The sequence below is a fragment of the Cervus elaphus genome, chromosome 20 (genome assembly GCF_910594005.1).
Source record: "Cervus elaphus chromosome 20, mCerEla1.1, whole genome shotgun sequence".
In the NCBI taxonomy this organism is placed as follows: Eukaryota; Metazoa; Chordata; class Mammalia; order Artiodactyla; family Cervidae; genus Cervus; species Cervus elaphus.
The window spans coordinates 52,553,252-52,577,450 of NC_057834.1; the positions used below are offsets into that span (position 1 = coordinate 52,553,252).

At 36.6% G+C, this 24,199-nt stretch overlaps 1 protein-coding gene across 4 annotated transcripts in view; it reads left to right on the plus strand.

Moving 5' to 3' along the window:
- Positions 1 to 1,768: 1,768 nt before the first annotated feature.
- The window catches only part of CSDE1 (cold shock domain containing E1), a 35,345-nt gene continuing 12,914 nt past the window's right edge, over positions 1,769 to 24,199 (plus strand). The window contains exons 1-9 of one of the 4 annotated variants that reach the window (XM_043878938.1): positions 1,769 to 1,905; positions 9,049 to 9,450; positions 16,453 to 16,599; positions 18,260 to 18,458; positions 20,016 to 20,125; positions 20,523 to 20,615; positions 21,242 to 21,339; positions 23,660 to 23,741; positions 24,021 to 24,149. In XM_043878938.1, coding sequence (XP_043734873.1) covers positions 16,462 to 16,599; positions 18,260 to 18,458; positions 20,016 to 20,125; positions 20,523 to 20,615; positions 21,242 to 21,339; positions 23,660 to 23,741; positions 24,021 to 24,149 — 849 coding nt within the window. In that variant the 5' untranslated portion in view covers positions 1,769 to 1,905; positions 9,049 to 9,450; positions 16,453 to 16,461. The remainder of the gene's footprint in view (positions 1,906 to 9,048; positions 9,451 to 16,452; positions 16,600 to 18,259; positions 18,459 to 20,015; positions 20,126 to 20,522; positions 20,616 to 21,241; positions 21,340 to 23,659; positions 23,742 to 24,020; positions 24,150 to 24,199) is intronic. The other 3 variants (XM_043878939.1, XM_043878941.1, XM_043878942.1) reach the window with 3 other exon arrangements.

A 24,199-nucleotide genomic window follows, 5' to 3' on the forward strand; every position in this document is an offset into this window, starting at 1 on the left:
ATATGCTTCTGGGTTTATACATATTTGCATTTTGTCTTAAATATAATTTGATACGAATTATGGATCAAGGGGGAATATAAAGGCAACTGAGCTGTATCAGAATAAAGATGATGAAATGGTTTAAGGTCTTACATGGTTTAAGGTCTTTAGAAGTTAAGAGTGATGGTAGAAATTGAGACCTTATTCTCATTAATAGGATTTGTACTTATAGAATTTAGTGAGACTATTATTTTTTACATTTCCCATTGCTGTGATATGAGACCTAATTCTACTTTTAGCCCAGCTTCACATGACCTTATTTCTAGTGCAAGAGCCCAGGGCAGTTCCTCCATAACATTAGATTAGAATATCAAACGGATCTATTGCTGGGGAGGAGAAATCTCAATTTAAGTTTTGGACAGAGGAAACAAAACAGCTAGTCTGATGTATTTACATTCCATACTTCCCAACAGAACACTCCACTTTCTAACAACTTCTTACATTGTTGTTCTGTGCTATTCATTCAACAAACTTTTGAAGGTTGTCTATGTCAGGCATTGTCAGGATAGAGCGACGCAAAGATGAATGTCACAGGCCCTGTTCTAAAGTATCACTAGCTAGTATAAATTAGCAAAAACAGAGTGAACTATGAAAGCATTAACAGTGAAGCCTGGGAAAGCTGTGGTGGAGCGGGTAAGCATCAAAGAGAAGGGGCATCTTGTGGGATTAGACCAATAGCAGAAGAGTTGGAAAAAACATCTTTGAACTTCGGAAGTCAGATACTACCTCCTCTTATAATCCAAGGTTACATACTCTCATAACACTGTGCACCTTTCCTTCATTGCAGTTATTTCAATGTGTATGTTCAGACTTTGGTTTTGTGATTAAATGATGCTAGACTGAAAGTTCCTTGAGGACAGCACCATGTCCATTTGTTGTTACTATTATACATCCCAGCAATGACACATATGAGATGCAGGACAAATAAGTGTTGAGAGGGAAAATAAAGTGGGTGGGCAAGTTCTCAGAAGCATGACTGGTCATTTTTTATCCAGTGTTCTCAAGTGAGAGAGCCACAGAATGTGAAAAGCATTCCTCTCACCAAAGGGGACTGCCTGATCTTTGGCAAGGTGTAATTCATTGAACTTTTCTGTGGTCAGAATTAACATTTCCCTCCTACCCTCTCTCCTTGTGAGATAAATCATCCATTTATCCTTATTTCAACCTTTTGGTTACTGATTCAGTCCCGTGGATCACACTATGAACACCTTCCAGTAACTAGAAAGGTCAGTTGAAGGAGTTTAATGGCCATGATACCTCGCTCACTCACTGTCTGTGGCAAGCAACACAGTTTATGGGAGATAAAGTTCTCACTTAAGGCGTTCAAAGTACCTTGCTAAAAATCTAACTCTATACTAAATAAAATTCCAGTCTAATGTAGCAGACAAGAAAGCCTCCAATGTGAGAAAAATGAAACTGCGGTTTGGGAACTTCTGGATTATTGCTGAGGAAGGAGAATCCTTTATATGACATTTCTGATACGTCCTCCAAATTGTTCTCCCTGGAGGTTCACCCTGGTCTCACAGCCTAAAGCATATTCAAGTTTGCAAAGATCAGAGACACTGAAAGTCACCCGACACCCCACCCCTTGCGTCCCAGTGGAGTCAGTAAACACAGATTGATTTCCGCAACTCAAGGGGGAGGGGATCTAGGGGAATTTAGACACCACCTCCGTTGTGGTTAAGCACAGCGCACTGCTGGCGTCATTCAGCCCTCGTGCGCAGGCGTACTAAGGATACACTCCCCCTCCCCTTCCTGTGCACGCGCTCGGAGCCTGCAACTCTCGCGAGAGAAGCGAGATTTATTCCTACGTACCGGGCCGTGCTGCTTATGGCGGCGCTGGAGAGGGGGCGCTGAGCTGTTGGGGTGAGTACGACCTCAGGGTCCAATTGGGGGTAGCAGGAAGCCAAGTCAAGGGCGGATGAAAAAATCAAGACAAACGGGAGAGACCTCTGAGTCAGGGTGGGCACTTCTAGAGCCTCGTGTAGATTACATTTCGCCCTGAGTCCCCACCCCGGGCTTTTCCACCCGTCCCCCGTTCAACTGTCTAGGCCTCAAATCAGGCAGCAGAGCCGAAGTGAAGATTGGAGGCCAGGCGGCAGCGCGTGGTGGTGCTGGTGACTAAAGTGGGGGGAGGGAGCGAAAATGGAGGCTCCGACCGCAGCCAAGATGGAGGCAGGGGTGCGGGGCTCGGGCGCGGAGGCTGCTGGGAGTTGTAGTCTGGCTGTTCCCCCCTCAGCCGCTTGGTGGGGGAAACGAGAACTACAAGTCCCGGCGGGCGGGGCGAGGGGGTGGTGGCGCGGTCCTTTGTGTGAGACTGGAAGAGCCGGAGGCAGAGGAGAGCGGCCTACTCTGACTCTGGACACTATAGTTTCTTAGCCATCACCTGCTTGCGGCTCTGCCTACCAGTAGCAGAGCGCAGTGCGGCAGTGGCCCTTCCTTTGTGTATGAACTGAGACCCCGCTCTATCTAAGTTGCTTAGAGACACCTCCATTCTTCGGCCACTTCTGGCACGGTAGCCCAGCCGAAGTGTCATCTTTATTGCCATTCACCCAGAGCTGTTTATCCTGGGTCTTAACCCTAGCTTCCCCGTCTAACCCTCTCCTTTAGCTTCTTGAGAAAGAGAACCGGCCTCTGAACTTAGGCGCAGGGCTCTCACCCCTCTAATTCTAGGGTTAAAACAGACTCTTTTGAGAGCTCAGTGGCGTTCTTCTTACCACCTTCTCTGGTTCTTATGGTGTAAGAGCCTGGCCCATATTGTGCAATGAAAGACTTGACGTCGTCATTCTGTGTAGTTTTTTTAGAGCTCTGGTCGCAGACACTTCGAGGTTCTTACCATTCTATCCTGAGGAGGAGATCTTAGTACCACGGTTCTTTTTTGCCTTAAGGTTTTGCTTTGGAAACACCCGGATAGCTCCTCCGTTGCTTAACTTACAAGTAAGGCAGGGAACACTCTAAAATAGCCTTCATTCCGCAAATACAAAAGGCTGAACGTTGTTGTCCGAGGTAATTTCCTTGTTTTGCACCTAAAATGAGCGAAAGAATGTGGTCCTCTTAAACAGTTGGTAGGCAGGATAAAGCAGGAGGGAGGACGCCCAGAGATACTATGATAGTTAAATCTTGAAATATTTCCTGTCAGAGATTAAGCTTTTTATCAGGATGGTGTTAACTGGCAGCTTTTGACTAGAGCTATTAATCTGTAAAATGTAGTTATCAAATTATTGGCGCAAATATAAGTTACTCTGTTTCAAAACGCTGAGTAATTTTCTTGAGTTTCTAGAAGGCGAGCATTTTCAATACTACATTGAGGGCCAGTAAAATGCCTTGGTGTCATTTTGGTACTAACCATTATTGGGTATTCATGGTGTGGGTCAGGAGGGGGTTTATATACTTGAACAGGCATAGACTTGAGTCATAAAATCTTGAAAAATGTTCAACTTTGTGTTTTTTTTTTCCTTTTAGCCATAGGCCCGAAATAAAAGAGATGGTAGTGGTTTGAGTGATTTTGCAGCTGCTCTGGATGCTTACCATCGAGATGAGTATTTATAGCAGCTGAGTTGAAAAGTAAAGTATTTGAGGCGCAGAAGATAGGTTTTCCTTTTTTGTAAATAAGTTCTGACTTAACAGGTATGACCTTTAGAGTTTGTTTGAAAATTCTGGTAAATTCCTACCAAATAAAAAATGAGAATGTGAAAACTGACTTGTCCTGCTTTATCCTACTCCTGTTTTCCCTCCTCTCCACTTAAAGATGTAGGGCCAACATTTTAAGATTATTTTTTTCTTTCAAATTGTAAGATACACATAATGGAATTTACCATTTTAACCTTTTTTTCAAGTGTACAGTTCATTAGCATTAAGTTCATTCACATTGTTGTGAGGACCATACTTTTAACAAGGTAGTTTAAAAATGGAAATGCTGTGTGGGCAGATTTTTAAGGAGTTGAATTTGAGGGCTGTATTACAAAATAAAAATCTTGATCTTGTTAAATAAATACAAGGCATTGATTTATCATCTTCTTAAAAAACAAAGTGGGAACTACTTCGAGACCTTTAACCCAGACTGTCTTGTGGAAAGCTCTAACTTGTAGGATTTTTCATAATAGAGAATTACAGCTAGAAGAATTAGAACTATTTTTTAAGACTTAATAGCTGGAATGTCCTCAGTGGTGATGTTGCTGTGTTGGGAGTAACTTGTTTTCTTGAATTCCATCATTTCTTGCTGTTAAATACTTTCTGCCAAATTACAGTTTTTAAAAATTTCTTTGTCTTGTATTGGAGTGTTTTCTGCTTGCATGTATGAGTGTCTAGTTAGAAAACTGAATAATTCAAAACTTTTTTTCCATTTAATTATATGTTTTTCCTGTGCTACATTGTGTTCGAGAAACATAGATGTTTCTCTTGTGCTACATTTTTTATTAGAGGTATTAAACTGAGTATGGTGCATTGAAAGATTATTTGGGGAGCATTATATGTGCTTTTATACTGAGGTAAAACATTAATGTATAGTTGAAAATAAATTGATCAGCAATTTATTCACATTGAACCTATGGACTATCCATTGGTTTACAGTTGCGGCTGGTATATAACCAGTTAGTTGTTTGGACTTCTGCTTCTTGGATGTATTGATGGTAAGTGTAAACTGCCCATTGCAAACTCTTTCTATGGGCAAGTTTGCTAGGTACTGCTGCTTTTTATCAGCGAAGGTCTTTGCCCAATGGCCTTACATTTGCTCTTGTTTTACTGGGCATGCCAATGCCTTTTCCTGGTAATTAGTCTATACCTTCTCTGGCCAATGTGGTAGCCACTAGCTTTGTGTGGCCTTTGGGCCCTTGAACTGGGCACAGTTCTGAGAGTTGAAATGTGCTGAAATATAAACATTCAATTTCAAGGGATGTTAAAAGCATGTCGATTGTCTGTGGGAAGTGATGACATTTGGATTTGGCTAAATAAGATACTTAATTAAAATGAATTTTACTGGTTTCTTTCAGCATTAATATGATTACTAGGATATTTTTAAGTTGCATATGTCACTTGCACAATATTTCTGTTGGACAATGCTAGTCTGCACTGTTCTGATTTTTGTGTCTGGAGCATTTCTTCAGCTTCTTTCCACACTACCGTTTGTCCTATTTCAAAGTATTAGTGTATCATAAAAGAAGTTAAGTGATGGGAGGGTATAATTTTAAGTGTCTGGTAATAAGCACAATTGTTTTTACTACAGTGAACCTATACAAAAAGATAGTTGCAGCAATTTGATATTATTTCCACTCAAAATGGTGATGACTTAAGTTGTTTTGAGGTGGTTAATTAAATTTATTACTTTCCTTAGATCCCAAAGTGAAACTGAAAACTTATTATAAATAAAATTAAACTTGTCTTGAGTTACGGCATCAAGAAATATGAACTGAGGGGAAAAAAAGAATTATGAACTTCGGAGTTAAGGCAGGAATGAGTATTGGTCATATAAATCAACAGAGAACCTTTTCAGTTCCATGCTATTTGGGTCTTTGCTGTTGTTTTCAATGAAAGTAATTTGAACAGAGTGGATTAGGTAGAGAGACTTAAAGACTGGTTCATCATTTCTTTAGCATTCTTCCCAAGTGAATGCTGTACAGACTTGTGAGTATAATTTGTCAAAATGATAAACTAGGTTATATGGTAACATTTTAGATGAAGTAATGCTGTAAAAATGTACTGGTTCAACATATGTATTACTTTAGTACCTACTATGTGCCTGGCTTCGGCTAGCTCTTTGAGATAAAGCAGCCAACTGGAGGAGACAGTAAATAAGACAGGTCATGATAATTTTAAGGAAGGTGAAATAGGGCATGACTGTTTGGATATTCAGTTCAAGTAAAGGAATTGGCATTAATTGCTGAAACAGCAAGTCATAGTAGTTGATAATTAATGGTGATAGTGTTCCTATACAGAGCAAAGAGAAAGAAGTTCCTTATCTAGAGGTCAGGAAGACTCTCAGATCCACATTTAAATTGCTCCTTAGTTTTTGTGGGTTTTTGGCCACACTGCAGTATGTGGGATCTTAGTTCCCCGACCAGGAATCAAACCCATGCCCGCTGCAGTGGAAGCACAGAGTCTTAACCACTGGACCAACCACCAGGGAAGTACCCTAGTGTTTTAAGTTAGCGTTCTGTATATAAGTGTCTGGGGCAGGGGGGACGGGGGGTGCTGTAGGGGGTACACTGAGGATTAAAGCAAAATGATTTGTCAGTACCACCCATGAATCTAATAATCTTGGCATGAGTGAATAGCCAGTTTATTTCAATTCCAGGTGGGTGTCTTTTTTTCAAAGAAGAGGTTACTTCTTGGTTGGATAATTAAGTCTATCCAGTTCAGTAAAAAAAAAATTTTAAAAGTTGGTAGAACTGTATACCAACTTGAATTGTCTTTTGCTTATTATCTATCATTGTCTTTTTGCTGTATTAGTTTCTGCTGTGGTAAGTTTAGCAGTACCTAGTAAGGTGCTAAAGGACGCTGTGATAAAGAAAGAAACTTGAGTTTGTCTCTCAGAAATTTGAAGCATATTAAAGGAACAAGATACATAAACCTGTAAACCAAGTGCAGAAATGATTTGGTACCAGAAAGAATGATGCCAGCAGTGGGAGTTAATGCCTCCTTTAGTGGGAATTAGGTAATCTGTGCTAGAATGGTCAAGAAAGGATTTTTTTTTTTTTTTTGTAACATTTAACATGACAAAATATGTACTTTGTGGCGAGACCCATATGCACAGAGAGTAGAATTCAGAAATCTCCCAAGAGTTAAGTTTTAAGAATTAGGGAGGGAAATGTACCAACCTAGAAGACTTGGAGCTCAGAGGAAAGCTGTAAGTAGAACAGAACACACCTTGAATGTCGGTGGTTAAATGCTGGCTGGGAGTCAGACACCTTGGGGAGATGGGTGGAGGGGAAATACCCCAGTGCCCAGGGCCTAACCCGTTAAATTCCAACCTCGTGTTGGGAGCCAGGCTTTGATTCCCCACGCCACGCCCCCCAAGTTGTCCGAGTAGGTTGGATTTGCAGTCAGGATTAAGAAATTCCCATTTAGAGTGCTGGGAAAATCACTGAGGATTTTGGACAAGGAGATGAATGAGATGAAATTGGAATTTTAGGTAAGTCAGTCTGGTAGTGTTACATGACAGAATGTGGAAAGAGTTGATACTGAAGTTAGCAAATGTGTTGGCTGACTGGACACATAGGTCATTTAGAACAAAAAAATATAAAAAGTGTAAATCTATGGCTGATTCATATCAATGTATGACAAAACCCACTGAAATGTTGTGAAGTAATTAGCCTCCAACTAATAAAAAAATTTAAAATATATATATATAAAAGATACCTTGAAATATTGGCAAGACTTGCACCTTTGGGTGTGTAGATGGAGAGGGAGGACTCAAGGATCATTACAGAAGTGGCCCTAAGTCAGGCCAGGCAAATTACTGTTTGAGTGGGGACTGGACATAGGCTTCCCAGTGATTTGAGAACCATTGCTCAAAGAAGTGTCTAGTCTGGGTAATAGGTGAATGATCCAAATAAAACTGAAAGATTGAACAAATGTAACATTTGATATTTGAAATTACAGTATGAAGTCATGGAATGTTTACCCAATGGCGGTAGATCAGCTGTTACTGAGTTTTCATTTTGCATTGTAGAAACTGAAATTCAGGGAGATTAAATAACTTTTTGTTTGTAGCATTTACTGGTGATTAGTATTGAGCTCTCCTCCTCTAAACTGTTTCACAGCTCTGACCTCACTTTGTAGTCATTCTGATTTCTGATGTTCTTCAAATATACTGTCCCATTTCTCAGCATATCTAAAACCAAATCCTCCTTTACTTTTCCCTGTATGTCATTTTGGTTAACAGCACCATTTTAGCCAACATTTGAGGCACTGCAAAATAATCATTTTTTTACAGCTAATAAAAGCACAATTTTGTGGTTTTATTTATATGTCTATTTCATTTCTCTTTTGTTTTCTTAATTGTTTCTCTTCTCAAGACATTTCTTACCTGCTTATGGCAACAACTCAAATGAGATGTCTGTTTCCTTCATGAAGTCATCTCATAGGATTTCAGGACTTCATACCATTTCATCAAGAACTAAGGCTCTCAAAAAAAAGAACTAAGGCTGTCTGTTTCTTGTTATATATCAAGTTGAAATGCTTCATAATCTGGCTCTGGTACATCTGTCACACCATATATCTCATTTCACTTTAACCCAGCACTCTGTTCTAGCCAGACTAGCCTATTGATTACTCTGAAACAGCAAACCACACTTGTTGTAACAGTCATTCACAAATAAAGCTCCCTTGATGTCAGGTATAGAAAATCATATACATGGTCTCTGCTCTCAAGGAACTTATGATTTAATTGCATATTCTGGTTTGGTTTATGTTATAGTTTATGCCTAGGATACTCAACTATTTTCTTTTTCTCAAAAATCTGCCTATTTCTCCTAATTAAGCTGAAATAATGCCACCTGTTTAAAAGCCTCTGACCATGTAGCTTTAATGTCCATATAGTGATGAATAAACCATAAGTAGTATTTCTCAAATAGTATGTCAATAGTAGATGTCCATGTATTAGTTGAACAAATTAATTTTTGACATTTTGTCCTATAATCTAATTTTTTCTCATGTATAACTCTGTTTTTCAACAGGAGTATAAATTCTCTGATGACAGGAGATTCTTTCGTATTTTCCACAGTTCATAACACAGTGCTAGGTAGTTATAAAACACTACACTAAGTAGAACATTTATATAACTGAATTTGTTTGTGGGGAGGGCATATCAATAAGGAATGCGAAATAATTTCAGGGTTTGAGTACAATACCACAAAAGGTATCCATTAACACTTGAGAGATTGCTTAAGTGATGAATGTGTGTGCATCCAAGTTTTCTGCATTGCTTGATTTGAAGTTAATGAGATGAGCTTTTCCCTCTACCTACCTTCTATCCCTGATTATTTACTTAATGTCTTAATTTCTTATCTCTAGTATGAAGTGTAACAGAACAGACTTTACCACCTGAAACTGCTGCTTCAAGTTCAGATCAGGCAAGGAACAAACCTCGAAACAACCAACAAGACCAAAGAAGAGTACACTTAAGTTGAAGACACAACACTTGATCTGAAACAAGAAGTTTGTGCCTACTCAACAGCTTTGAAAGAGCACTTCCCAACGCTGCTAGTAGTCTTTGTTTTCTTCAGTGCTGTACTGTGAGATTGCCCGGTGCAGCAGCAGTTGTATTCTTTATTAGCTTGATAGATCGTTTTCTCTCGCTCTTTTTTTTTTTTTTTTTTTTTTAAATACTAGCAACTTTCATTCTTTGAAACGTCTGCTGAAAAAGAAGAATCAGCAAATACTACTGAAAGTGCAATATTTGATTATCACTGCGAGGTAGGTTTATCGTTTCCTATTGGCAAGAGTTAGTTTATAATTCTGGATTTCCTAATTATTTGGTTAAGTATAAAATCTTAATCTACTCGCTTCTAAAAGTATTCTGAAAACAGTTTATATTTTTCAACTCTTGTCTGAAAATATCAACACTAGTTTATTTTATTTAACTTAATTGTCTTTTCTTAGATGAGGACAATATTTATGGCCAGAACTGGGATTTTTTTCACCCAAGATATTTATTCGTATATACAGATCTCTTGATTTATTGGTCTCATAGAAAGAGAACTCCATTGGTACTATTTAGAAATTAGGGCTTCAGAAAGGAAAGCCCTTTGCGGTCTTGTTTGAGGTAATCTTGGGTAAAGAAAATCTGCAGGAAAAGGGATGTTTGAAGGTGAGTAGTACTTTGTTAAGAGAGAGAAGGGTCTTTGGTAGAGATATAGAGATAACTGAATGAACCGGTTTGGGGAGATCTGAAAGCCCATGATGTATATTGAGTAGTCCATTATGAACAGAGTAGAGAATAGAGTTTTATGGGGCAGAGAGAGTAACTGGAAAGGGATGCTGGCTGGAGGGGTCTAAAGGGCCCACTATATTTGACTTTATTCTTCAGGAAAGATGTCAGCTGTTTATAAACGAGGACTAAATAGATTTTGTAGTTCAAACCTGAAATAGTTTATTAATTCAGATTTTAAAATTATATATTCACAAGTGTATCTTTAAAAGACAAATGGTACTGCTTTTAAGGGATAGGTTGACATTGGGGAGATGTGTTACAAACAGTGGACAGAGTGTAGGGAAGATAAAAGCTAGGGTAAAAGCTGAGAAAAAGGTATAGACACTGCATGTTTTAATGGTAGAAGTAATAGCGCTAGTGACCAGTTGAATGTGAAAATGAGGCTGGAGGGAATTAATTTAGTCTATCCAGTTGTCCAAGTTAGAAACCTTTGTTCATAGAAATAGAGAAGTTCAAGTGGGAACCTGTGGAAATCTATTTTGTATGTAAGATAATAATCTAAAGTTGAGAAAATATTGTAGTATGGAATGCTGAACAGTGGTTGTTGGGGGGAAGTAGGATTGTGAAGGGCAGTTCCTTTTAAATCTTTCATTTCTAGATTTTCTGAAATCAGAAATAAAGACTTGGGATTCAGAATGGAGTCATCACTTTATAGGTAATTCAGGAAGAAATGCCAAAGAGAAGAATGTTTAAAGAAATAGAGCTAGTCAGGAAGGACTGCCAAGGAAGATAATTTCAGGGAGAACTTGGTAGTAATTCTTTTGTAAAATGCATGCTTCTCTGGTGGCTCAGCGGCAGACAATCTGCCAGCAATGCGGGAGGCGAGGGTTTGGTTTCTGGGTCCGGAAGATCACCTACAGGAGGAAATGGCTACCCATTCCAGTATTCTTGCCTGGGAAATCCCATGGATAGAGGAGCCTGGTGGGATACAGTCCATCGGTCACAAAGAGTGAACACGACTGAGTGACTGAGTGTGCATGCATTGATCAAATAAGATGGGGAGTGAAAACTGATCATTCTTAAGATGATTGTTTTACAAAAGCTTCATTACTGTTCCAAAAAGCACTTGGACCCATATCTACAATTTATTTAAAGGTTGAAAGCTTAATTGTGGTAATCACCTTACTATGGACCAGAATTATTTCTTAATTTAGAACTACCAGTAATACCAATTTATTTAAATTACCCATAAACAGACATTTAGTTACTTAGTTCTAAGGTTATTTTACCACTTGATTTTTCTCTTTGTTTCTTCTTCCCTCCTCCTCTGACTTTTTAAAAATAATTTTAGACTGCTGCCAATTGTGCTGAGCTAGATAAAATAATGGAGATTGAAATTGCACAGCTTTTATCTTTATTCAGAAGGGTAAAAGACAAGATGGTAGAGCTTTGACTGCCTTGACATGAATTGTAGAAATGGATTTTAAAGTAGAAGTGCTTTATGTTTAACCTAATCTTTGTATTCTTTTTACTCTGGTAAGCAGTTTAGTTTACGATACATAGGCTAAATACTAATATAGTAAATATTTACAAACAGATAAATGAGTGGGGGTATTGACATTAAAACATGTTCTCATTGTACAGTTGTGAATTCCAGTTAACAGGAGTGCAGCTAACGAAACAGATTTGGTAATGCAATAGACTACAGATTTTTTTTAATTTAATTTTTGTTGAAGTATAGTTGGTTTACAGTGTTACCTTAGTTTCTTGCTATACAGCAAAGTGAATCAGGCATGTGTATACATATATCCACTCTTTGATACAGATTGGCTCCCCATTAAATCACCACAGAGCACTGAGTAGAGTTCCCTGTGCTCTACAGTGGGTTCTCATTAGTTATCCATTTTATATTCAATAAATAGTAGTGTATATATGTCAATCCCCATCTCCCAATTCATCTCACCTTCCCTACTCTCTTGGTACCCATAAGGTTACTCTCTACATATGAGAACCACGTTTAAGAGATGTTTGTTTTTTGTTTTTTTGTTTCTTTTTTCCTAAAAACAGTTTAAAGTAGTACAAAATTAGGAATGAATAAATATTGAAGAGTAGGATTGACCCTAAAAAGTACCAGGAAAGAATAAGGTTTTTAAGAAGTTTGATTGGCATGTTAAAGATATACATGGATTGTTTCGGTGAGTATTTTGATCAAGACGGATGACAGAAGGAAAGCAAAGCTAGGAACATTAAAAGAAAACTAACGCCCCAGTCAATAAGATGACAGGGTAACTTGCTGGAGTGTGCTAGTAGTTAATGGAGATCCATGACCAGGAACTTTACACGTCTTGATTAATTTTCACAGTCAGGTGTGCAAACTTTTGAGCTTGCTCTTCATCCCTATCAAAAGTCCAGGAGCCCAAAATAAAAAATTTTCAGTAAGATTTGACAGAGTATGTCATGATAGCATAGTGATCAGTATGCAGAAATATAGATTGCATAATAAACATTAAGAGACTTTGAATAATGGACTGATTTTCAAAGGGGTCTCCACATATATGCTGCCAGATTCTATCTTCCTTCCTTTTCAAGATTTAGCATAAGTAGTTACGTGAATATTTATGTATAAGCATCATTCCAGGCTTTTTGTATGAAGTAACTAACCCTAACTATTAGGTTAGTTTTTTTCTTTAGTAATAAATGATCAGTTATAAGAAATAGGAGAAGGAGAAACCTGATTTTACTGATTTATTAAGTAATATAGAAGATTTTTTTTTCCTAGTTATATGAAGTTACGGAAACTTCTTAGTCTACAGAATCAAGAAACATAATCACTCAGCGCTGTCTGTATTATAATATTGGTCACGGTACAATAAGAGAAGTAGTGACATGTACCTCAGTGGATAATTATTTAGAACATATCCAGAACACAGCAATTAGTCTGAAAAACGGTTGCATTCGGAAAACTGAAAGGAGCAGAGGAAGGAAGTTAAGGGAAGGTATGTTTAGATTAAGAAGACAGTCATTTTCTAAAACTGTTGTACAGTGAAATAGATTGGGGGTTTTTTGGTAAGAGTTTATTTGAACATTTATTGATTTCAGTCGGGCAGTGGCAAACTGAAAGTGGTAAGGTGTGCTCCTACGATGGGAGCAGGGGAGAAGACTTACAGAGAAGTGGAAGCAAGGACGTTATAATGGTCTGTAGCTTAAAGCCCAGTTGTCTGTGATTAGTTGACCTTGGTTCATTTTTGTTTGTTTTTTAATTTTTATTGGAGTATAATTGCTTTACAATGTTTAGATTTGTTATATCATCAAGTGAATCAGCTATATATTTAGAAATATCCCCTTTTGGATTTCCTTACTATTTAGGTCACCACAGAACATTGAGTAGAGTTCTCTGTGCCAGTAGGTTCTCATTAGTTATCTATTTTATACATAATATCAATAGTGTAAATATGTCAGTTGCATTCTCCAATTCATCTGACTCCTTTCCCCCTTGGTATCCATAGACTACCTTTTCTAAACTAATTCCTTTTCAGTGAGAGCCAAGCAGACTAGGTTAGGAAAAACGGAGAAACAACTCAAGAGATGTTGGAAGAAGAAAAAGTCTAAACTTGGACTTGGTAATATTCGTTTGTTGTGTTCACTACTATACAAGTAGAACCTCGAACAGCACTGCTGCATTGTAGGCACTCAGCATGGTTTAGTGCATGAAGCAGTGGTTAGGGATGTGAAGGTGGAGTGAGGAGTGAGTACTAGATTCTGTTCCCATTTACCAATTTTACCTCTGTGCCCTTCAAACACCATCTAAGTATTTTCTTGTCTGTGAGTATTAAAGTAGATTTTCATGGTCTTTTCCTTTTTAAAATACCAGTTGAAATCATATAAATATTTTTTGCCATTATATAAATTACTGTGACTTATTGACCCATTGTTAAACTTTAGATTGTTTCTAGAAATTTGTTATTAAAACATTTTAGTGAACACATTTGTGCATAAAGCCTTGTCCACATTTCACATTTCCTCAGGATAATTTTCCTGCAGTAGAATTATTAAGGAAAATACCACCATGTTTTGGTACATGTGATTAAATTTATTTCAGAAAGATTGCACCAGTTTACTACCATGAAAAAATATTAGCGTGTTCTTAACCTACTTTCTCAGTATTTTTTAAATCTTTTCTTTGGTAGTTTGATAAATGAATAATTTGCTTTTATCTGAATATTTGCTTGCCACAATTGAAGCTTATATATTTTGTCTTTAATGAATAATCTTTTAAGACTTAATTTATTTGTCTTCCACAGTTCAGCAAATAAGTGCTTACTATGTACTAAACTCTGTGCAACACTGGAGATTTAGCTTTGAACAAAAAGTACCTGTTCTCATGAAGCTTATGTTCTGGTAGTTTAATTCTTAACTGATTTGCTTAAATTCTTTAATGATACACTTATATATTTACATGTGCTTTTCTTCTCTTTAGGTTTGAGTATAAAAGTTTATACTTTTTACATAATCGAATATCGATCCTTTGCCTTACACCGTTTTCTTTTGACTTTAAATCTACAAAGTCACCTTTCCAAAATCTTTATAAATACATGCATTTTTATTTAATATGTTAAGACATTTAACACAGTTTATCTGAAATATACTTTCTGTATGCTATGAGTTGAGCAACTATAGATTTTTCCGCCTATTTTTTAAAAAAGCCAAATAACATTTATATACTGGTTCATTCATCCTACCACCACCTCCTTTTTTGTTGTTGTCTTTAATTTTTTATAAACAAGCATCTGTTGTTGAGCTACTTGCTTTTTCCATTGAATTTCTTTTTTTATGTAATTGTTTGGTTTTATATGTTTTTTCTTCTTTAAATAACCTACCATTTTGTCTAATGGTGTTTTCTTTAAAGTTTTGTTGGTGCTTGTTTAAAAAAGAATTTAAGTGTACTATTAAGAATTTTATTAAGGGTTAATGTACTGTCTTCTCTAAAGTTGCTTGAATAATACATGGTTTTCCATTTTTGAAAAGTAGTTCTCAAATTGGATAAAGGGTAGAGAAAAAAACTTAAGATACTAGGAGAAAGGAGAGGTTCTGTTTCAATTCTGTTTTGATGTGCACATCTAAAAGTGCAATGAGATTCAAGCAATACAGCCTAAATTCCAATACCCTCCCTGGGGAACAGTTTAGTCTTAGAAGGAAATGACAGCTGTAATCCCTTTGATTCTGGTTCATTTTCCCTTAGGGTGAGAAAAATGAGTTACTACCTCCTACCACTGCTAGGACTGGAGATGTGGTTTTTGCAGCTTGCTGGCCTATGTATTATAGATCAGCATTCTTACTTGAATGGTTAGAACTAGTCTAAACATGAAAAAAGCGGAAATTGAAAGTCATGATCTAAGTCAGTGATGGTGGAATAGTGGCTTTCAAATTAATTTGAAAATGTACATGTGTATATTTTATAAATTGTGTGATTTTACTTTACTTGCATTACAAAGCAGTGGTACAAATAGGACAAAGATAAAATAAGCAGTATTTTAAAAGTAGTTTACCTGTTAACAGAAACTTTCCAGCCTCACTCAAAATACATATCTGGATGCTTAGTTTGTAAGTGTTTAATTTAAAAACCTTATACTACCATGAATTAACATCTAAGGCACAGCATGGATTTTGTGTTTTATCACTACTATTGGTGGCGAAGTATCACAGTCTTGATCTTAGTTTTTTGTGAGACTTGTCAGATCTCATTAATGGTTATTTATTTCATAATGTGGAAGTATAAGAACTAATGCCCGGATTAGAAGTATTGGCTCCCAGTACTCTGCCTTTGCTTGCTTTATTAGCATTATCTTCTATCTAAGATTATTCTCTAGGAATCTTTCTCAACACTTTCTGTTTGTGAGGGCAGTTTAATTAAACTAGATAGCTAAATTTGTATGTGCACTTAGTTGGGGAAATGTAAACTTAATATGCTGAAAGTAAATGAGGGCTTCACTGTCAATCTCTTGTGAGGCTCTCCACTCTTAACCTCAGAATACTTTATGTTTGACCTGTGATATGATCTGACAAAGCAATTCAGCAAAGCCTCTTCTATAAATACATATTAACTATTTAAAAAGCTAATTGTTATCTCTGGACAAAATACATTTATTCTAGTTAAGATTCTTTCTTCCTACACACCATTGAATTATCCTGTGTATAACCTTCTTTAGGGAGGCAAGTGATTGATAATATTGGATTCTGTGTGAAGTTGTGAGACATTTTGAAGACTTTGGGCTCAATTGTCTCACTGTAGCAACCACCAGAGTCCTTAGAGCATTTTTAAAACTGTAAATATTGTGGATTTGGGATTAAGTAAGTGCTTTAAAAAATTTCAGTTTGACCTTTTAATGTTAATGCTATAATTTATTTTGTTGGTAGAAATCTGATTAAATGATTCCTATTTTGCTAAAGTAACCTAATGGTAAAGGTAAAGATACACAGGTTGACTAACAAATGTGCGTTAAATTGTTACTGATGATAGTTATAAACATTGTGCTATGTTATCACAGCTGTTTGAGATGGAGAACGTTTTTACTGTGCCATCCGATCCTCATCCCCCTCCTGCAGCCCCTCCTTCACTTTCTTTACCTTTATCTTCATCTTCTACCTCATCTGGGACTAAAAAACAAAAGAGGACCCCCACGTATCAGAGATCTGTAAGTCAGGGAAGCAGTCATCCTAGCTTTTTTCTTTGTGTTCAGAGCATGACTAAGAGGCATCACTCAGTTTGATTGAAATACCCTGCAAACTCACTTTCTAACTTCCCTAAGCATTTCCTTCACCTTGAATCTCGAAAGGTAAGTTTAGTAGTGTAGGGCTTGCTACTCAGAGGGTGTCCAGGAATCAAAAGCATTGGTATCCCCTTGGGAACTTGTTAGAAGTAGAGAATCTCAAACCCCTGTCAGTGAGTCAGATTTTGTATTTTAACCAGATCACTGGGTAACTTCACTTTGACATGCCCTAGTTTAGAGTCTGTTGTGCATATGTGCACATTGTGCATATGGTTTTGAATCCTCTGTCATTTGACTTTTGCAAGTCATTTAATCTCAGTGTCTTTCATCATTAGTGAAATAGGGACAGTATTACATCCTCCTGGGCTTTTGTAAAAATTAAATGAGTTACTACACATCCAGCACAAAACAGTGTCTACCATGAAAGAACTGGAATTAACCACCTACAGATGTGATGGCTTTTGCACATCACATGTTTTGCATGATTTGGCTATCCCACACAGTGTTTAACTACTTGAAACTTGGGTTTATCTTTCTATAATTTCAGTGGTCTTTTTTTTCCTAATGAAAAATATTCTTATTAAGCCCAACATCAAACAAGTGAAAATGCTTGAGTCAAATTTTCAATGAAAAAGTCTAAAACTAGTTGTAAAGATGTGGATATGTTGCTATAGTAGATCAGTTATAGACCTAACCTAACCTTCCCTGGGGATTTTGTCCTATGTCATGCTTCACTTAAATAAAATGAAATACCCACTGTGATAGACAGTATCTGATGATTAAATAGGTGCATTGCATTTAAATAGCCCCTCTTTTACTAAAGAATGTTTTTATTTTGCTTTATCTAATCACAGAAACAAATGACAGTATTTGGAGATTTCATCAGTGTCTGCAACAAATGAAAAGACTTCTTTTAATTGTGCCTATGAAGTGATTGATTATTTTTAGGATTGAAGAGTTTTTGTTGTCTTGGAGTTCTTAGAAAACTCTTGTCTAACTCACTGTTTCCAGTCATCTTCCATTAAAAGACTTGAGTGTGCATGCATTTTCTGGTTTGAAATAAGTATTGCATAGAAGGTTTCTTTTATTCTTTTTACTAACTTAAGTAATTGCCTTCAAGATGCATGGCTTACCAAATAGCATCAAGGTTTCTATTTATCTTTCAAAATAAGTATTAATAAATTCCTTAATGATATGTCCTGGTAGTTTGGTTTTCCATTTCTTGAATATTAGTTGCCTTTGTCCTGATCTTCTTGTTTTAGTAATTTAATTAAAGGCAGCTTTTACTTACGTGGTTGCTTTGTCTTAATATTTAAACTCCAGAAATGTGATTTGTGGGATGTGAAAATCCTACCATAAATTGGGACTGTTCCCCAAAATAATTTGAATTACTTCCTCTGAAATGTTTTATTGGCTAAATTAACATTTCCATAATAAAAACACATAATCTTCCCTTTACTTGTATTACCTTTATTTTCTTTGCCTTTTCATATTAAAAGTTCAGTGATTTGTTAATCAGACTTAGTATGCTACAGAGAGAATGTACAGATCTGTATGTATTGAGTTCTTTCTCTTTTTAAAACAGATGAGCTTTGATCCAAACCTTCTCCACAACAATGGACATAATGGGTACCCCAATGGTACTTCAGCAGCACTGCGTGAAACTGGGGTTATTGAAAAACTGCTAACCTCTTATGGATTTATTCAGTGTTCAGAACGTCAAGCTAGACTTTTCTTCCACTGTTCACAGTATAATGGCAACCTGCAGGACTTAAAAGTAGGAGGTAATTTGTCAGTTCTCCTTTTTATAAAACTGATCCCAAATTTTTCTTGCATATCAACGTATTCTTGACAGTGCTATGGTTTTGGCCTTTTCATTGTACCAATTAACTGAAATTTGTCTATATAAATCAGCAGAATCCTGATTTCGCTTGTGGTGGTGATCTTTTTGAGGGATGAAAGAGTAATTGAGTAAAAGATACCTTTGAATATTTTTTAAGTAAATACTTGGTAGATTTGTTACTCCCCCTAATAATGATTGTTTGGCTATTAGGTTTTAAGCCAGTAAAATATTAAACTTTTATAATGTTAGTTTTAATTGTTTTGCCAGGTCCTAGCTTGGGTAGTAGCTGAAAAAAAATAACTCGTACAATGTCACCATTGGACTAGATGGAAATTCATTTTGGCTGACACCATAGAAATTACTTTCATGTGTAGAAAAAGTGTGGCTTATTAAAGGACTGAAGTTACAAGGTCTCTGTGTGTTTTAAAATATCTTTGAGAAAAAAGTTAGAGCAATAGTTAACTCGTTATTGACTGAGGGATTTTTGCAGAAACCAGTGTCTGATATTTTTATCTTGGCTGGCCAGAAATTAATTCTGTTATTTCACTAACACTTTGTGGGTTATTATGTTGAATAGTTAACACCTGACACACCTGTAAAGGCTTCTGCAGCACCATGAGTTTCATTTTCACTTTCTGTATCAGAATCAGTCACTAAGGATTTTTGTGTTTTTGTTGGTCTAATAGTCACATCATCTGAACTATATTTTGAAGAACTGTCATCTTCTGAGCCACTAGTATATATGTCTCTCAGTTAGTGAGAGAAAGAATCTGTGTAAAATTCACCAAAAAATTTTTCACTCAAAATTTTGCAGTATCATTTAAAAAATTTTTACGGTGATAAACTTGCATTTATAATATACACAGGGTTGGCACAAAAAAAGAGCAAAATGAATGATAAGGACAGTCGTAACTTGTGTAATGAACCTGTGATAAGTTTTAAGATCTAATGACTTTGAACAGTGACATTGATTATCTTTCTCTAAAAATGTATTGATACGTCTCTGGTCAATAATGTGTTAACGTGAATATTTGGCATTCCAAATATTGTACAAGAGTGTTATATTGGTTAATCCTCATTTTACAGATGAAGTAACTGAGGGTATAGAGGGATTTTAATGGGGGGGGGGAAGCTTGCCAAATCACATCATCATCACGTTGCACCATTTGTAGTATGTGTAAGTGCCATGAAAACTAAGACTGAGATATGACTTAGTCTAAAGCAGTGGTTCTGAAACATTAGTTTGTATCAAAGTTACCTACAAGGCTTATTAAAACATAGATAGCTGTACCTGATGCCCAGAGTCTGTTTTTGAGTAAGTCTGGAGTGGGCCCTGAGAATTTACGTGTCTTCTGTGCTTCAAGTGATGCTGCTGCTGCTGCCATTGGTCCAGGGACTACACTTAGAGAAAAACTCAAATGCAGCATTAAGTTTAACTTTAAAGTGAGATACCATTTTCCCAAAATTAGTTCAACAAATATAACACTCTTTATTTTAGATGATGTTGAATTTGAAGTATCATCTGACCGGCGGACTGGGAAACCCATTGCTGTTAAACTGGTGAAGATAAAACAAGAAATCCTCCCTGAAGAACGAATTAATGGACAAGTTAGTGACTTTGATGCTTTATATTTTCTTAGGGCCCTGAATTTGCATATCTTTCACATTAGAAAAGGAAGATTCACCCCATCTCCTCAGTTTGCACGCAAGAGAGCTATAGTATATAAGTTACTATTTTAAAATTATATCAGAAGCACTGGCATTTCTTGACCTGAAATAAAAATCAGGTCAAGAGTCATTTGGGTTTTTACATATAACCCTAAGTCTATACTTACAGTCCGTTTCTGTACTGTAAGTTTGAAACTTGGCAGCATGACATCCTCTGTGGATCATATTAAAATGCATCCCTGTGTATAGTATAGAGGATATTAAAATTCAGTTTATATTGCACAGTGCTGCTCCTGAAATGATTAGCAATGGAAATTTTTTTTTTTTTGACTGGTAGGTTGTGTGCGCTGTTCCTCACAACTTAGAGAGTAAATCTCCAGCTGCCCCGGGTCAGAGTCCAACAGGGAGTGTATGCTACGAACGTAATGGGGTAAACTTGTGTATTTTTCTTAAACCTTTGCCTGATCCACCATGTGATCTATAAGCGTACTTTAAAATTCAAAATAGAAAACGTAAGCTGCAGTTGATTAAAAATCAGTTTTAAATTTGGTTTCAAAGAGGCTTTGAGTGCAGCATAATCAAAAACTTTAAAAAGAAAAAAAAAAATCCATAGGACTTCCAAGTGTCTTAGCTTGCCCACGTGTGACCTTAGTTAGAACATTAAGGTAAAATGCTTCTTTTACTTACTTTTTGTGGGGGTTGTGGGAAGGGATCTTTTTTCTGGTTCCTTTTAAGCACTAACTCCAGCTTTTTTTGTTTGGAATGCCTTATATAAAAATTGTTTTTTTGAAATGTAACTATAGCCTCTGGGCAAACGCTTCCACGTGTTTAAGCTTTTTGAAGTTGGATTGCTGCTCAGCTGTGGACTCGCAGAAGTCATCAGCACCTTGGAGGGAAAGTGTGTTTATATGAATAAGTTAATGTACTTGTCAAAAAGTCATTTAATTAAGAGATTCGGTTTTAAATGCCAGTTTAAGAAGTATTTAACAAAGTAAATCAGATTATACAGTGAACATGCATCCTGCAATATAGTAATAATAACTTGTTAATTCACAGGAAGTGTTTTATCTGACTTACACCCCTGAAGATGTTGAAGGGAATGTTCAGCTGGAAACTGGAGATAAAATAAACTTTGTAATTGATAACAATAAACAGTAAGTTCTTTTCTCCCATTTAAGTGGATTTTTTCTTTTTGCAGTAAGAAGTTTGAAGTGAGTCAAAAACCTGACTTGTAAATCTGGATAATTTTCATGATCTTTTACATTTTTATTCATCAGCTAAACATTTGAGCATCAGTTCTTTGATAAACACTATGCAAGGTGTCAGAAATAGGAGGATAATTAAAACATGATCAGAACTTTCACAGATCTCTACTGGAGATCCGTGAAAGTTTTGCCAAACAGCAGTGCTTGAGGCACACTTTGAGATGAGGAGTCACTAGGGAAATGAGAAAAACATTCTGGGTAAAGGAAGTAGCATTTGGGTGAAATGGCCAAAAGTTTGAGTTGATTGAATTGACTGGATCATAGAAAGATGAAGTTTGAACTTTATTCATTAGTAACAGGAATCTTTGAAGGATTTTAATTGGGGAAGTATGGTTTCAATTGTTGGAAGTGGTGGGGATGGTAGGCTTTTGGAGAGTAGGGATGCTCTAGACAAGAGGCAGAGATGTGAGAATTAATATGAAAGATAAAGGTCTAATATGGATAGGCCAGTGGTAGTAGGGTATAGGACTCAAGTCACATAAGAGAAAAAAAGTCACCAACTTTAATAACTTGATAGAGGTGTTTATTAGATCTAGGGGAAGAGGAGTCCCAAATGCCATTTTTCTTGCTTGGGCTACTGGACAGCTAATGATACCAGTAACTGGACTTAGGAGGTACAGCAGAGATTAAGAGTGGGAGAAGAATTATGCTTATTTTGGCATTTTGAATTTGAGGTGTCTGTGGGTAAAGATATTAAATATGTAGTTGTATGTATAGATCTAAACAAGCTAGTGACAGGCAGGAAATAGAGCTGTTGAATTCTTTGGCATAAGCAGTTAAGGAAAGTGTAGTTAAGAAAGCCCATGGATGGTTATTTTTAGTTTAGACTGGAAAAGATAGATACAAGCACAAAGGGAACTTAAAAATAGGAAAAGTTGCTGGGAATGGACTTTCAGTGGCAGTACAGAATAAAGTTCCAGGTGTGTGCAGAATTTTTAGCCTTGAGCGTTACCTCTTGTGAGACTAGAAGAAATCAGATTGAGTTACAGGTGTGGATAGTCTGAGGCCTCAAATTAATCTTAAGTAGGAAATAGGGCTTGAGGTGGATGGGGAGCCAACGAAAGGGCTTTAAATAAAGTCTTGAATGTGCTAAGCTCTTGTACTAAATATTTATGTACAGTTGTTAATCCTCAGCCTTACCTGATAAGTCTTCCATGTGTAAAGTGAGGTATGTTCTCATAAAGTAACTTGCCTAAAGTCACACAGCTTTTAAATTGACATTTCAATCCCAAGTCTGGCTCTACATAAGACCTTTCACTGTAGTGAGTTGCGAAAGCACGTAGGATTTTTCCAGCATCTTCTGTTAATCTGTTAAGTTTCTGAAATAAAAAGCACAATTGGGCTACACTCTGTCCATGAAGAATTAAGGGAAGTAATAAGACCAATAGCTTGGCCTGAAGATCTTAAAAACAACACCAACAAATACTCTTCCATCTTAGACAATTTGTGCCATCTTTAAGGGCTTCCTGGTAGCTCAGACAGTAAAGAAATCTGCCTGTAATGCAAGAGACCTGGCTTCAATCCCTGGGTTGGGAAGATCTCCTGGAGAAGGGAATGGCTACCCATTCCAATATTTTTGCCTGGAGAATTCCACGGATAGAGGAGCCTGGTGGGCTACAGTCAGTGGGGTCACTATCAGATTTACATGCTGCTGCTCAAAGATGGGGCCAGTTTAGCAACATATGACGTCTCTCTTTTCAGTGGAGGTGAATGTCACTTTTTTAAAGCATAGCAAATATCTCCTATAAGCACTGCATTACACGTTTCTTTGCTGTAGGATTGATAGGATAGCTACTACAGTATTCATTGCAAACAGGACCATCTTTTATTTATCTCTGTTTCCTCATATGTTTGTTTGCAATACATAATTCCTACTCCATGTTTGTTCAAGTAATAGCCTCTCTAAAACCTTAGCATTCCCCATCTGATGGCAACCAATTTGTGGACTTATTTTCAACAGCCCAAAAGAAAAACGGTTACATATAAATGTGCCCAGTTTAAAAAGCTAGGAAGTTTGGGCAAAAGTCCTTTGCATGTGAAGCTATATGAAAAGGATTGTGTATTAGAAAATCTTATATTAGTGATGATGCAGAAGTCTTGAGGGCTTAGAAAATTATTGTTTCTCTAAAGTCATCATATCTAACCAAATCAATGCATTTTCCACCCCTCTTTGTTCCCCACCATCTCCACCTGATTCTTTTTTTTCCAGTACTGGTGCTGTAAGTGCTCGTAATATTATGCTGTTGAAAAAGAAACAAGCTCGCTATCAGGGAGTAGTTTGTGCCATGAAAGTAAGTGTCATCAAATTTGACAAACTTGAGTTTTTTTCTTTGGCTGTGTTAAGTCTTTAAAACCCAAGGCTTTGTTTTTCCTTTAAAAAATATTAACTTCAAAAGCAATCTGGTTACTAATTATGTTCTTTAAAATGGCCATTTAATTAGTATTAATATTAGACTTTACCAAATAATAATGTTGCCACTGAAAAGACTTCTTAATTGTAATCATAAATATATATGCTGAATAGTGCATAATATTCCTGCTGTTTTTTTTTCATATTTGTTTGCCTCTAGGAGGCGTTTGGCTTTATTGAAAGAGGCGATATTGTAAAGGAGATATTCTTTCACTATAGTGAATTTAAGGGTGACTTAGAATCCTTACAGCCTGGAGATGACGTGGAATTCACAATCAAGGACCGAAATGTAAGATAGTTAAATAACTTGACTTTGACCTTTTAAGATAAGTAGTTAAA